The following is a 16,011-nucleotide window of genomic DNA, read 5'->3' on the forward strand; positions in this document are numbered from 1 at the left end:
GGGGGATCAGGGCTGGGGCAGGAGCTCGGGGTTGGGGGTGCAAGCTTACCTCGGGTGGCTCCCAGTCAGCGGCACAGCGGGGTTAAGGCAGGCTCCCTGCCTGTCCTGGCTCCGCGCTCCACCCTGGAAGTAGCAAGCAGGTCTGGCTCCTGGGTTGGGGAGCCAGGAGGCTCCGAGCACTGCTCTTGCCCGCAGGCACCCCCCCGCAGCTCCCATTGGCTGCAGTTCCTGGCCAATGGGAGTGCAGAGCCAGTGCCTGGGGTGAGAGCAGTGCACGGAGCCCTGTGGGCCCCCCAACCTTGGAGCCAGACCTGCTGGCTGCTTCTGGTGTGCAGCTTGGTGCCAGTACTATTTGTCTTAGCCCCGCAGCACCGCTGACTGGACTTTTAACAGCCCGGTCAGCAGTGCTGACTGGAGCTGTCAGAGTCTCTTTTCGACTGGCTGTTCTGGTCGAAAACCGTTCACCTGGCAACCCTATTTAGATTCCTCCATGCCTGGAATCCTGAATCCAACAGAAATCAAAAAGAGTTTAAGTTCTAGGAAAAGCAGAGTCACCAAATCTCCTCTCTCCTTGGATCTATAGTACCTATGTCTAGCCTTGAGTTTAATAGATTCTATCTATTTACTCAACTAATTTGTGACAGAAACGGTCTGACTTTTTTGACTCATGATGATCTCATTCAGCCTTCAACAATTTCAAAAGAAGATCAAATTGGAGAAAAATTACACATACTTTTCTGTCAGTGGATAAATCATGCTTTCCTCTCTATGCTCTGGAATTAATGAAAGCAGTTCTATGAAAACTTACAGTAAAATGAATTTAGCTTGCTTTTTCATTTTAAATTAAAACTGGTTTTAAACATTCAAACCAGCAAAAAAACACAAGATAAAACTTCCACAGCAAAAGACCACTAAAAGATTAATACCTCTAGCTAATTAAGTGTAACAGTGTATCTGTAGACTTCAATATTAAATTTCTACCCCAACAGCACTGACTGAAGAGCTCACAAATAAAAGTTTGATTTTAAAAAAAAACAAAGTCAAATATAATCAGACCAGAGAAGGACCTGAAACCATCTGTTTACTTAATTAACAAAGTAACTGCTGTGCAGCTTCGTTTATTTGGAACATCAGAGCAGCTTTGGAAAACACCAACTTAACTATACTTGCTCATTACATTTTTTATTTCTCTTTTATGTATGTAAGTAAAGACTATTCCCACTCAGTCTAATAAACCTCTAAAGCCCTACCTATTCTGAGCAGCATTTCAGCTATGCCAGAACACAGCACTCTGTTTTCTGAATTGCTTTTTAGTATATTACACTGTATCCCCTCATCACTGTAGATTGTAAAATCTTTGGGGCAAAGACCCTGTTTGTTATTTAGCATGGATGGTTTAACTATTTTTCAGGGCCATATACAATTTTAGTGTTATATCCTGATTAATAAATAAATACATTAATAATAATAATAATGCAGAATACCTTTTGGCACAGGACATGGAGCAGAATCGCTTTGACCGTAGGAACTTATTAGCATATCCCATTTTTCCACAAAACTCACACTTCAGGAGATCATTTTCCATTTCATCTAGTCCCTCTAAAGAAAGGAGTGACACACACAAGAAGTCAGTTTGAACAATTTAAATATGATGCCATTTAATTTCTCATCTCTTAAGGAGGCACAAAGTAAAATTCAAATATCAATATCAATACATTTAACTGAATGCCTTTAGGAAAGTAAACAGACAATTGATGCCAAACCAGTAGATTATACAAATCATTGTTTGACCAGAGTGAAGTGTTAATTAATTGATCTAACGAATTTAGCCTCTTTTGTTTTGTTTCATTTCATGAGCAGGTAATGTCCTCAAATTTAATCAACCTTTTTGTCTCCTTCTATGAACTGATCATAAACAGTTCACTGTGAGCATTTGACAATCCATATTCAAAAGTCAAGCTCTGTCGCTTAGCTGTAATATGTCACATCATTACATAGTACTATTTCTCTTCCCCGAATGGATGAGAATAACTCTTATAATAGGTGGAGGATTGAGGAAGCCACTGAAGCACTGAATCTAATCTATAGAACAGATAGCAATTTAAGAAGAGAATAAGCCTACAGGGAATTAATATTATTAAGGTATTTTCCTTTTTAAGCCCTACAGGCCATGCCCAAGCCAGGATTCCTAGAAATATTAGGCTACTGTAAGATGTATTGCCTATGTTTAGCTTATTTTTCCTTTTCAGATTGCATAATGTAGTGACATATGTGACCAAATCTTTGTCAGCTCATTTGATTGTCTTTGTGCTCTGACAAGTGGTTCGGGAAATCCTGTTCTCTCCTGTATTAAGCAGTGTTCCCATCTTATATAAAATATACTTCATTTACTGTTTTAATAATAATATTACTTCACATATTTTATCACCATAGTTATTAATGCACACTGATCACCACACTCAGTGATATAATTATATGTGAATGCATGGTCCTAGTTACAAAGGGACTGGTCAGAGACGCTGAAAATTTAAACATTTTCCAGTACTATACTTTGATTAATTTCAACAGCAAATTTTCCAATTTACTGACACACAAGAAAACTTAAGGCATTGTACCTAACCATATCATATAACCCACAGAAATTATCCTTCAGCTTCCAGCCCTCTCACCTAGGAAACTTAACTCCCCAAAATATTATAAGAGAAATCAAACTTTAAATCGTGCCTGGAAAGTTAACAAATCCAGGTTCTGCTGGAACCAGGAGGGAAGCTAATTCCAAAGATGAGGACCTGTCATGCTTTAGACATTGCTAGGTCGACCTAGCTACTGCCTCTTAAGGGGCTAGGCTTACATAAGTGATGAAAAAATCCCTTCCATTGCTGTAGCAAGTGTCTACACTATAGTGCTGCTGCAGCTGTAGCCCTTGTAGTGCAGACATACCTAATGATGCAGTGACATCTGCCTGCTTTTGCAGCAATGGAAACTGCTTTTAGAGGTGCGATCTGCCCCATTCATCTCAATGGATGCTAACTTGGATGCCAGTGAAAATATTCTAAATGTCACATTGTCGTTAACTTCAGAGCATGTAAGAAAGGAGAGGGGCTGATCATATTATGGAGAACTGAACAATCTACGTTGACAGTTTATTTTGGTGTACCTTCTTCCCACTTCCAACCGAAGGGGAGCACAGCAGGGCCTCTGAGCCCCTAAAGGGGGAGCCAAGCTCAGGAAGCCCAGCAGGGGACACAAGCCTTATTGAGGGGAAAATAAGCCTGAGAAGCACAGTAGATCATGTGTTGTGCAAATGGGTGTTTCCAAGTCCCACTGAAGAGGAGCCAAGACCAAGAAGCACAGATGGCATGCCCGGTCATATTTTGAACATCTGCACAATGTACTGTGAGCAGCATCTTACATGGGTGGAGCCGGAAAGAGTACCACCAGCTTTTTTCCCCCACTCCCTTCCAGTCTGACCTCTGCCCTCAGACAAATTATCCTCATGCACAATTATTGAAATATAGCACTACTGGTGCTAATGATCAGGAGACCAAATTTAGCATTTATATTCTGCATGCATTCATGTGAGTAAAGCTCAACAGCTTACAAAACAGGTGCAAGCATGTTCAAAACAAATTCATTTTAAAATGCAAGTGAACATATAAAGGGGGGAGGGGTTGTTTTAGTTTCTGGGTCGTCCGCCCCAGCATTTAGCTATTTTCCCCCCAAATCAGGCAATTCACTGACTACATCTTACTTCTTGCTCTTTTCATTCATATTTAGCGACACAACATTTCCACTTAGTTTGCAACCATGGTTGCTATTTTTTTGGTTCTAGACTGTTCATGGAACTCGAATACTAGCTAATAAAGACTCTGGTATGGTAGTTTAACATAAAGATCAGGAATCTGAACTTCTGATATTCTGACTCGGTTATATTTACTCATCAAGAATCATGCCCAACACCCTGCTGCATTGTCAATAGGATAGCAAACTGGAAAGCACTACTTCAACAAGAAGAAATCAAACAATGCTGAATAGATTAATGTGGGGGGGGAACGTTGAAGTCCCAGGATCCTAATATATTATTAAAGCTAAACTCATCTTAAGAATGAAAATATTACCATGTTATGTACCAGTTTTATAAACCCATACAGTATTACAACTGCAGTAACAATGGAGAAAGGAACTCAATCTCATCTGCTTAAAAACTGCAAAATGCATCAGATCTCATCAACTTTGCAATTGAAGTAATGAAAACCACGCAAATGTACCCTTAAAATCAATCTCTCTTCCTATAGGAAAAAGGAATATACTGATACAATTCAATCTACACGCTCCCTGCAAAAAGACGACGACTGCTGGGAAAATGGGTAAAAAAGAAACTGTTCTTTTGCATATGAAGCACTTCTTTTTACCCACATCTTAGCTGTTGAATGATGGGAAAAGGGATTAAATTATTTGATCTTGGTGTTTGTGAATGGCTCTCAATGCTGTGTAAACGTTTCCTGGCTCATCAACCGAATAACTGCAGAATGTTTACGATACAATAACCAACTGTCAAAAATGAAACTACAAATGGTAAACAACAATGCAAATGTTTGAACAGTGCTGTAAAACAGATACAGATGCTCCCCGACTTACGCAAGTGTTCCGTTCCGGAACACCTTGCGTAACTCAAATTTTGTGTACGTCGGAAACATATACCCGACCATTACGCAAACCCCCCGCTCCCCCTCCAAAAAAACCCCAAAACTATTTCTAGTTTATTGAACTTTTTCCGTAAGTGTGGATTTGCGAAAGTCATGTTTGCGTAACTGGGAGGCGTCTGTAAACCGTCTGCTTGACATCTGCTCAGGAACAAATGTTATTGTTAAGGCTAAGATTTAGTCACGGAATCCATGACTTCCAGCAACCTCCGTGACTTCAGCGGCCGGGAGCTGAAGAGTCCCCCACTTCCCGTGGACTGGGAGTTGTGGGGTACCCCTGCCACCCCCACAGCTCTGGCAGGCGGTGGGGGGAACCCAGAGCTCCCAGCTGCAAGGGGAACCCTTGAGCTCCCGGCTGCAGCAAGCCCCTGGAGCTGCAAGCGGTGCGGGTACCCCGCAGCTCCTGGTCCCCACAGGCAGCGGGGGACCCCTGGAGCTGCAGGTGGCAGGTATATCCCACAGCCCCCAGCTGCTGCAGGAGGCTCCTAGCCCCTGCACAGCTGCCCTGCTTCAGGCAAGATGGGGACCCGCAGATCCCCATTTTGTCCCAGATATTTTTCGTAAAATCACAGACAAGTCATGGCTTCCATGAATTTTTCTCTTTTGCCCGTGACCTTTTACTAAAAATATCCATGACAAAATCTTAGCCTTACTTATTGTTAGTACACAAAGAACCCTAGAGAGAGTCCTGTGAAAAATGAAACAGACAGTATTCAGTGTAACTACCAAATTTAAGATGACTTGCAAATTACTCCACAGAAACTGCAAACACGCTAAAGCATACATCAAAAGAAAGTAAAAGTCATGAATATTTTAAAAATATCTCACATGAAGTAAAAAATTAGTACCGGTAATTACCAAGGAGTCAGGTAATTGCCATCTTGATAGTCTAATAGCTTAATATAAATCAAGAAGTAGAGCTCTCCACACAAACATGAGGTAGGAGATTTACAAAGCTGTTGCAAGGTAAGTTTTGTCACTTATTTGTCTAGAAGGGTATTGTATACAGTATTGTTAAATTAACAAAAAAAGTCAAAAGTAACAGAACTTACCACATATACAACAACTTTGAAAGCCTCCTGCCTCTCTTATGCTGTCCATGTCATGAGACTGTACTTCCTACCGGAAGAATCAGTAAAATGCAGCTCTCACTGAGAGACATCGGCACCATTCACAATTATGAAGACAATAAAACAATGATAGATATTTCCAAAAGCTTTTGTAAAATATTCTGTCAGTTATCATCTTTTCCTTTACCATACTCCATATCCCTCAAAGGTTAAGCAACATGCAAGCCAAGGAGTTAAGTCACTTTCTCAGGGAAAAAGACAGGACTCTGAAGAATCTTGCCTACATATGATACAGAAAGGCCAGGGGCTCAAATCTCATTGGTTGTACACATTATAGAGTACAGAATGTTCCATTGATGACTACCAAATAGCTGAACATGGTGAAATTTCTGTGTTTTTTAATTTTTATTTTTAAAATATGTAGGAAATGTAATTTAAAAAACAGCATTAAAAGAATGTTAAGGTTTCAAAGTGAAGTCCTCAAACATCAGGAAATTACTAAGTTAAGGCTGTCCTTGAAAAATGCAAAAAGGTTTTGGAGGACTTTTATGAGCCATATCAGCAATTGTGATCTCTCAAACTAAAACAAGTCAGAAAACCCTGAACTGGAAGCTTAGAATAAATTTTGTATTTAATTTGTAGATACCATCTCATGTGTTTTGACTTGCAATAGGACTGCAAACTACTATATCTCATTTCAATAAAGTGTTTCCAAGATAAATAAGTTATCAATGTGTGTCTGTTCCACTGTGTTACTGAAATGAACTACTAAGACGAGGTTCAAATTGGATGTAAATTCTCAAGGCATCTGGCCCCAAATATCATTTGAGCTGTAACCTGAATCTCAGCTTTAAATAAAAATCCAGTAGTGATTAAATTTTCTATTATGATATCACCATCAACAAATATTCCTCTTAGCTTCAGAACTGTTAGAAACACTATGCTTTTTTCCTCCCCAAACACCTGCAATTCTCCTCTCTTAAGCAGTGGCAAACCATGATAGTAAAAACAATGTTCCAGAAGTTAATAATTAAATAAGTTGAATTTTGAGCTTGTTTGACATTGAGGTATACTATAAATACAATATGTTTTCCCATCACTTCTATATAGGTTTCACTAGTGGGAGAACCACAGATATGAACAATTCTAATTGCTATAGAGGTCTCTGACGCCCTTATGAGGAAAGATTAGAAAAATATGTACAGCTTGGCTAACTAACAACTCATTTGGGGCAGAGGAGAGGACAAGGTAGCAATATACGGATATTGAAGGACAGAAAGGAATTAAGGTACAAGGAGGTATAAACTAGAAGCTGAGCTGGAAAATTAAGAAAATCATAGGCTGAGTACCAAAAACAACTTCCTGACAGCGTCAGCTGTATTAGACTGTGGAAGAGACCCCAAGAGGAGATGATGGAATTTGGGACTTTAAAATTAGACTGAAAATATATTAGAAAATGCAAGGCAGAGAATAATACACCATTGACTGGCGCCTGGACTAGGAGGTCTAAATCTCTTCTCTCTCTATCATCTATGATGCTATCCATACTAAGGCTTGAAGACAGAATGTTGATAAATTGGAGAGGGTTCAGAGAAGAGCGACAAGATTGGTTAAAGGATTGGAAAACATGCCTCAGTGATAAACTAAATAGACTGAACACCTGGAATCTAACAAAGAGAAGGCTCAAGGCTGACTTAATCACAGGCTACAAGTACCTACCATGGGCAACAAATATTTGATAATGGGATCCTCAGTGTAGCAGACATAGGTGTAACAGGATCCAGTGGTGGGAAGTTGAAGCTATACAAATTCAGACCAGAAATAAGGCAGCAATTTTTAACAGTGAGGGTTATTAATCATCAGAGTAATTTAACCAGGGCTGTAGTAGATTCAGTCTTGATTTAAAATTTGCCAGCGATGGAGAATGTTTTTCTAAAAGATATGCTCTAATTCAAATAGCGGTTATTTTGTTGAAGTTTTATGGCTTGTGTTATGAAGGTCAGATTAGATGACCACAGTGGTCCCGTCTGGCCTTTGAATCTGTGAACCATAGTAGTAAAATATCCATATTAAAAAAATGTTTGATAACCAGGGTTCTAACAAAATTGTCTGTAACTGTTTTGCAATGGACCTATTGTCAGCATGGTTTCTTTTTTGAGAACCGTGCTAGCCCAAGCTATGCTATACTACACTACTTAGGTAAGTCAATGGCATAGTTTTTATAAAACAGTGTGCATCCATACTGAACACCATTATAATCTGTGTTTGGCTATAACTGTTCAAAAATAATTTCAAATATCAACACTAGATATAGTGTCTAAAGGATCTAAGATAGAGAAACAGTCCAGATGTACAGACTACACAGTCTGTGCCATAGCATTGACTGGAGTAATGTGTATTAAATTAAATCTACAAACCTTCAGTAATTATGTCCTCTATCTCTGTGTCTGAGGAGTTCTCTGCATGTTTTGTATTGTTCTGCAGCTCTGACTCAACACACATGACACTCATGACCTGACCCTCGATTAGGAGCCTTTTTTTTGCAGGTTGCTCAACCAGTAGAGATGAACGACTTACCTGTTATAATAAAAGCAGAGCAGTATGAAACAACAATTAGAAAAAATGGCACATGGTATTTAGCACTTGTAGCTGTGCCACTACAACAGTGTTTGCATTCTTTATCCTGTTTATTGTTATGATAAATAGAGCCAAACATGCACACATCATTTTATAGACAAATAAAATGATAGATTCCTGCCCTTCAGATCTTACAATCAAAACTAGACTTAACACAGGAAGACACTATAGTAAGCAAAGGGAGATGAGGAAGGTGAATGAGAGCATGAAAGTTATCCAGTAAAGTGATTAGCAATGCAGAAAACATCACACTTTTCAAAACTACAGACCCAGTAGTCTGGAACTGGCCATTTCTGGCTTTAAAAGTTTCCATTGGTTAGCAACAATCTGCTCTTACAGGGCCAACTCCTGTCAGTGTTTTGTCAGTGACTTCAATGGGATCAAAGTTTGTCCAACACATCTTAACACCAAAGTCATAGTAGATGCAGAGCACCATCTCAGATATCTACACTGAGTAATTTTTCTATAAGATGGATAAAAGTAAAACTAAATATTAGAAACAATAATACTAAAACAATTTCATCTCACTATACACATCTCCTCACAAAAAAAAAAACATATACTTTTTAATAGCCCTTTCCCTCCCCCCGTCCAGAAAAATTCTCTGCTATGGTTCTATTAAAAACTAGTAACCTGCCATTCAATTATACACCCGGATGAAAAAAGCAGCATGAATCTGAACTATACACTTAAGATAAACCCGATTCACATATGCTGTAATACATGTAAATATGCATATAACATATGCATATATAAAATATGCTGTAACAAATTGGCTATAAAACAGAAGGAAAAGAAGGTCAATCCCAAAATTCTAAAAAGTTATTCAGAATATAAAGAACTTAACTACATAATAGCCACAAATAACTAAACCAGATTTGTTTGCCTTTTAAAACATATGTTAATAGCTTTTAACTTTTACACTTACAGGAAATGGCTCTAAACCCTCCTGAATCACAAAGCCCTCAATAACATGGGTCAAGATCTGTGGTTTAACGATAGCCTGTGGAGGTCTGTTTTCTAGGCTAGGGATGCTATTAGGCATTGATGTGATGTTACTCCTTGTGGCAGCTGCTGGAAGCAAAAGAGGTGGTGGTGGAATAGAGGCATGTGAAGGGTCTGATGGAGATTTAATTACTGAGGCACTGACTGATGATGCCATTGCAGGAAGTCCCACTTGTTCTGGAAAAAATAATTAAAAATAATATATTATACTTTTAATCACTGTGTCCAGATATTTTCACAGAGTTATAGAAAGCAGAGATGGAAAACACCTACATTACTGCATTCATGGTCTTGTCAATGAAGATTTTTTTCTCCTATAGTTTATATTATAAAAACTTTAAATTATACCAATGATAGGACAACTTTACTTTCCGTGGAACAGTCTTCCAAGGAAAGGAAAGTTATCCTAATAGCCTGTACTATTAGGACATTTTTCCTGAGATTCAACCTAAATTTCCCTTTGCTCAGTATCTCCTAGCTATACTCACCCTTGTCCGCAACAAACATTTTTCAAATATGTGTATCATATAGCCCTTAGCCATCCATCTAGATTGTAAATCCACAAGGCAAGAACAGAGACCAACATTTAAAACTTGGGCGTCTAAAGCTGGGCTCCTAAAACCATATTAAAGCACTTCAATAGAAATGGCCTGATTTCCAGTGGTGGTGAGCAAACCCTGTTCCCCCTGAGCTGCAAATTCATAAACACATTAGAAAGTCAGGCCACTTCTATTTAGGTGCCTAAATATGGATACAGGAGCCCAACTGTAGGCACCCAGATTTGAAAATGTTGGTCTGTGTCTCTTAGTGGCTGTGTAAGATGTCATGCATGCTTATGGTATATAAATAAATCCACTATTATTATTCTAATCTTCATCTCAGCAGGTTAATTATTTGTTACAGTGCATCAAGAATATTCACTTCTTATCTCTTATTTTATATAAAAAACCCCCAAACTAACTCAAAACCAACAAGGTATGCCTTAAACTGAAAAACCACAAGTATATTGCTGTTTCCTTTGTCCTTCCATGCCTGGTCCCTCTTTACTTGTTGTCACCCTCACTTCCTAACTCCCTTATAAATGCAGAGGGGTAATGGTTCCCTTGCCAGATACTTCCTCTAATCTTTCCAGCCCAAGAAGCTGATTGGACTGATACAAATCTCTTAAGAGGACTTAATTAAAATAGTAGAATAACTTGATGTTAAACAGAATTGTAAATGTGTGATATATATTTGGATTTTTAATTTACTCTGTATTTGGAATAAAAGTGTTTGCTCTAAAGTTTCTCATCAAAACAAATGAAGGCCTGGGATAAGATCGGAGTAAAGTATACTTGTACCTGATGTTGGCTAGTATTTACTTTTGACTGAGTATATACAGTAACTGATCCTGATATCAATCAGCATTCTCTCCTGGCATGTGAATGCAATAAATAAATCCGGTCTTGCTATCTGAGGGAAGAGACTTTCTTATGCCTTTTTCTCCCTGTTCTATTCCAGGACCTGATCCTACAACGTGCTGAGCACCTCCTGTGGTGTTCAAAATGCTCTGAACTCTCTCTGATTTAGAAAGGAATTGAGGGTACTCAGCACCTCATAGGAGTACTCATCTAGCTGCAGGATCAGGCCCTAGTGCAACAGACAAAGTAAATTCTCTATAATTAAACTAAATAAATTATTTACTGGTTGCTTTTGTCTCACAATACGCCATTCTCATGGCCTACCAAAAAATGAAGTGAACTGGAATAATTACAATGCAGCTGATATCCATATAGCATTTTCCAACTAGAGACCTTGATCCTGTAAGAAGATCAGCTTGTATGATCAGGGCTGCAGTGTTTTGGGGGCAGTTCACAAACCAACGAAGATTGCTACTGTTATTAATTAATTGTGGTAGTGCCTGTGGGCCCCAATCAAGATAGATGTTCCATTTGCTAGGTGCTATACAAGCACATATGGAAGCAGAGTCACTGCCACAAAGACCTTGTGTCCAAGAGGTCAAATGATATACAAGCTGCAAGTCGTTTATCTTGGTTTTTAATATAAAAATCAATTAAAATTAATAAAAAAACGTATTCTCACTATATAAATAGCTTTCTTAATATTAAATAATTGTTCATACATTTCTTTATAACTGAATACATCATTCTACCATCCTGCTTTCTAGTATATTTCATGAAGCTTCATTAACTTGGAGAACTATCCCATTAAACCATAAAAACAAGTGAAAGTCACATACTTTTGCTTTAAACATTTCAAGCTAGGAAAAGTATCTGATCAGAAAGAGATTCAGGCAGAAAAGCTGACCTAATTCCACCAGTCTCTGCATTTGCGCTCACCTGACAACGGCGCCTCTGAAGCAAGCTCCTCGCCATTCCCTAAGGTTATGACTGGTGGAGACAAGGTTGGTGGGGTAGGGGTTCTAACCATACGGACGCATTCAGACTCCTCTGGCATCTCTTCCTCACACATGTTCTCCACTTGGTAAATCTGCATTGAACAGATCATTGCTTTAAGAAAGATTTCCATTCTACCATAACACCCCAAAACAGATACATGAACGTAATCTTGACAAACAAGTTGCCAATTGATTTTTAAAAACATATTATCACCTGTTAATAATATAATTCAATTTTTCCACACTACAGACACCCCTCAGCCCCATCTAGCCATGATTGGATTCTGATGACATAGTAATAATGAGAACAAAACCACAGCATTTGTAATATGAGCCAAATTCTAAGACATGTGTACCATTCTCTTCAGACAGGTGGTCCCGAGAACTTAACTGACTCTCCCCATCTCTAATCTCTCTAGTCTTCCATGTTTTATTATTTATATTTAAAGATTACCACTAGATTTAAGCAATAAAACAGAATGGCAATCTCAGTAAAGAGGACATGGATTGAAGTCGCAACACTTTACATTATAAGATCCCTATTTTCATTTGTTTATAACTTTGCCAAACTAATTGTTTCAGCTGAAATTTAATGTGCCAGGCGTGTCTGCCTCAGACCGAATGTTTTTGGAAACTTTCAGCAAACACTGTTCACCTATTTCTCAGAATGAGTTTAAGGGAAAATGCAATGTTTTGCCCATGTTAAAAGAAAATCTTACAACTGTTTCATTGAGAAGTTCTAGCAACCCCACGCTTTGGACCAGAAGTACTTGAAATTTGGAGGCAAGGTCACCCAGGAATGAGGGACATGACTTTTACCATCCTCATGAAAATCCACCCAAATTTGGTCAAGTTATAAACCTCTGAAAATTGCAGTTCGCACATGACCAGTGGAGATTTGTTAGAGTTAGGCAGCTAAATTCTCTGAAGATTCTGTCTGTACTGAGCATGCTCCATCCTGGGTCTGCAGCGTCTGAGTGAGACCTTCCCATCAATTTCTCCTCCCAGCTGTTGGGGCACCGGGCACAAGAACAGAGAGCAGGATAACTATCTCTCCTGTGCTCACAATGCTCTCCCTGCTGGCATTCAGGATGCATAGAAAAGGCGGGGTCCTATGGGAAAAATGTGAGATCATTCCATTAAAGACTATCACACAAGGGGGTCAAATTAAAGGTGGCACAGGCAACCTTAATTCTGCCATTTTCTAACTTTTGAGTATTTGACTTTGCAAACTTAATATTCTTTTAATGTCATTTTTTTGGATACAATTTTAGGTAGAGTTTACAAATTATACTTTTTCATTAAACATACAGAGATTCAAAGTATCCCATAAAAAAGGCTTCATGTTCATAGGGGAAATTATATTTTACAATTAGTATTTCTGAACTGAGAGCAAGAATCACTTCAGTTTGGAGTCTTTAATGTACAAGATCTCTAAAGTTATGTGCAAACACCAGAGTGCTTTCCTTCTCATACAGTTGCAAACTACAGTAAGCAAAACAAGGATTTCAAGAGAACATGCCAAGTTTATCAGCTAAAGTTGTTATAAATGATTTTCTCCAAAACTATAATGTAAATTGAAGTGATTTACTGATTTACTGACAGTCAGCAGATATGGGAGTTCAACGCCAAGCTGTCAAGAGACACCTTGCTTCCATCCACGGGCCTTGTCCCTGCCTAAACTAACAGGGGACTGGGATTAACATTATCTTCCAAATGCATATGAAACAATAACTACAGTAGTGTTTTCCTCAGTCGGGTGACAGCCTGAAACAAAGCCTCTGAAATTCCCCTGCACCATTAATCTCACTGGGGTGTTATGTCTAAAGCCTAATGATGATGATGCTTTAAATGTCAGTATTAGCTATTTCACAACTGATCATTTTAGTAGATGGTGAGAGTGAAGATCATGAGGGTAGAATTGAGAGTTGCAGCAGAGATGAAAATCCAGAAGGAAGAAAGAGAAACTGAGTTGAGGATGGAGAAGAGAGAAAGAACAAAACAAACAAACAAACAAACAGGAGGATAGAGAAGATAGAGAAACAAAAAGGAAGGAACACTGGTAGTCCTGAATACATAATACTGAATACATAATAAATAATGATAATTGGTGGCCCTCCTCAGTCCTAAAAGTTTAGTGCTATATATAAAGGTCATATTCTACACTTGCTCTTTGTGCAAACCTTCCATTCACATCAAGGAGTTCCACTGATGGCAGTATACAGTCCTAAACGTATACTCTGGCCCACAGATTATAAATTAAAAATAGAATTCAGCCCTCCCCATGGAAGGAGTCTGATGCCCCCGTTCTGGTTTCAGGAATATTAAGCACGGTCATACAGACAGATAATAGTCCTTTTCCACATAAAAGGTCTGTAAGAAAAATGCATATAGTTTCCAAATATTTGTGGGCAGGGAAGAGGGAAAGAATTTAGACAAAGTCCATGGTATAAATAATACATGTCTGAATATATCAGAATAAAAGATTAGAAGCAAATAATACATAATCTTGTTCACATTACAGTTAGGATTGTCGATTAATCGTAGTTAACTCACGCCATTAACTCAAAAAAATTAATCACGATTAATTGGACTGTTAAACAATAGAACACCAATTGACATTTATTAAATATTTTTGGATGTTTTTCTACATTTTCAAATAAATATATTGATTTCTATTACAAACACAGGAAACAAAGTGTATAGTGCTCACTTTATATTATTTTTATTTCAAATATTTGCACTGTAAAAATGATAAACAAAAGAAATAATATTTTTCAATTCACCTCATACAAGTACTGTAGTGGAATCTCTTTCTCGTGAAAGTGTAACTTACAAATGTAGATTTTTTTCGTTATTGAGCAGAACCTGTCATCAGCATGGACGCATGTCCTCTAGAATGATGGCTGAAGCATCAAAGGACATATGAATCTTTAGCACATCTGGCACGTAAATATCTTGCGACTCCTGCTACAAAAGTGACATGCCAATACCTGTTCTCACTTTCAGGTGACATTGTAAACAAGAAGCGGGCAGCAAATTGTAACTAAACTTGTTTGTCTGAGCAATTGGCTGAAGTGGGACTGAGTGGACTTGTAGGCTCTAAAGTTTTACATTGTTTTATTTTTGAATGGAGTTTTTTTTGGTACATAATTCTACATTTGTAAGTTCAACTTTCACGATAAAGAGATTGCACTACAGTACTTGTATTATGTGAACCGAAAAATACTATTTCTTTTGTTTTTTACAGTGCAAATATTTGTAATAAAAATAAGTATAAAGTGAGCACTGTACACTTTGTATTCGGTGTTGTGACTGAAATGAATATATTTGAAAATATAGAAAACATCCAAAAATATTTAAATAAATGGTATTCTATTATTGTTTAACAGCGCGATTAATTCTTTAAAATCGCTTGACAGCCCTAATTACAGTAGCACTAATCCTCTTTGGAAATGTACTTTGGAACAGATACAGTTAAATTGCTGGGCCATTAGAACTCAAGCTGTGATGGATACAAGAGACGCCTACTGAAAAACAGCTGGTCAGAGAATAGGAAGCTGGGGCGGGGACAGAGGTGGGACATCTTATTTTGTTATGTATATTGAAATCTAATCTTGTACAATCCAAAGAAATTAAACACAATTCTGGTTCAAGTCAAATATTTTTCACAAGCTCATTGGGGATGTTCCCAGCTGGCTGGCTGGCTGAACAGTGATTTATAACTCTGCCTCTCTTACACATAATATTTAAAAGGTAATGAAGATTGTCACAGTGTTTCCCTTATGTATTTTCACCATTTGTTTCAAGTCTAAATAAGCTTAGCAACATTATTTATCTAATAAACCTTCTCTAAATTATCTTCCCTCCTCCACCATTATATGAGCATAGAGGGCTTATTTATTTTCCTTATGTGTACTGGTAAACATAGATGTTTGACTTGACTTCCATTCTTAGTTTTTCACCTTTGATGCTCTTTTTGGTGTAAATCCTCACCTGTTTAATATTTCTAAGGATACCAGTTTGAAACACAACACCACCCTCTCAATATTTAATAGATGGACACATGTAACACCACAAAGAACATATAGTGTGTGAAGAAATAAATGTATTTATGAATAAATAAGAAAAGATGCCTGAATGAAAAAGAATATTTTGTAGGTGTGAATGAGTGAAAAATCAATGGAAATGCATGGGT

The 16,011-nt window shown here is 38.0% G+C and overlaps 1 protein-coding gene across 5 annotated transcripts in view; it reads right to left on the reverse strand.

The window, feature by feature from the left end:
* PHC3 (polyhomeotic homolog 3) overlaps nucleotides 1–16,011 on the reverse strand; it is a 103,515-nt gene that overhangs the window by 18,287 nt on the left and 69,217 nt on the right. For 3 of the 5 annotated variants that reach the window (XM_034780655.1, XM_034780656.1, XM_034780659.1), the window contains exons 9-12: nucleotides 11,755–11,905; nucleotides 9,339–9,592; nucleotides 8,191–8,350; nucleotides 1,485–1,599 (exon numbers count right to left, since the gene is read on the reverse strand). In XM_034780655.1, coding sequence (XP_034636546.1) covers nucleotides 1,485–1,599; nucleotides 8,191–8,350; nucleotides 9,339–9,592; nucleotides 11,755–11,905 — 680 coding nt within the window. The remainder of the gene's footprint in view (nucleotides 1–1,484; nucleotides 1,600–8,190; nucleotides 8,351–9,338; nucleotides 9,593–11,754; nucleotides 11,906–16,011) is intronic. The other 2 variants (XM_034780658.1, XM_034780657.1) reach the window with 2 other exon arrangements.

The sequence above is a fragment of the Trachemys scripta genome, chromosome 9 (genome assembly GCF_013100865.1).
Source record: "Trachemys scripta elegans isolate TJP31775 chromosome 9, CAS_Tse_1.0, whole genome shotgun sequence".
NCBI lineage: Eukaryota > Metazoa > Chordata > Testudines > Emydidae > Trachemys > Trachemys scripta.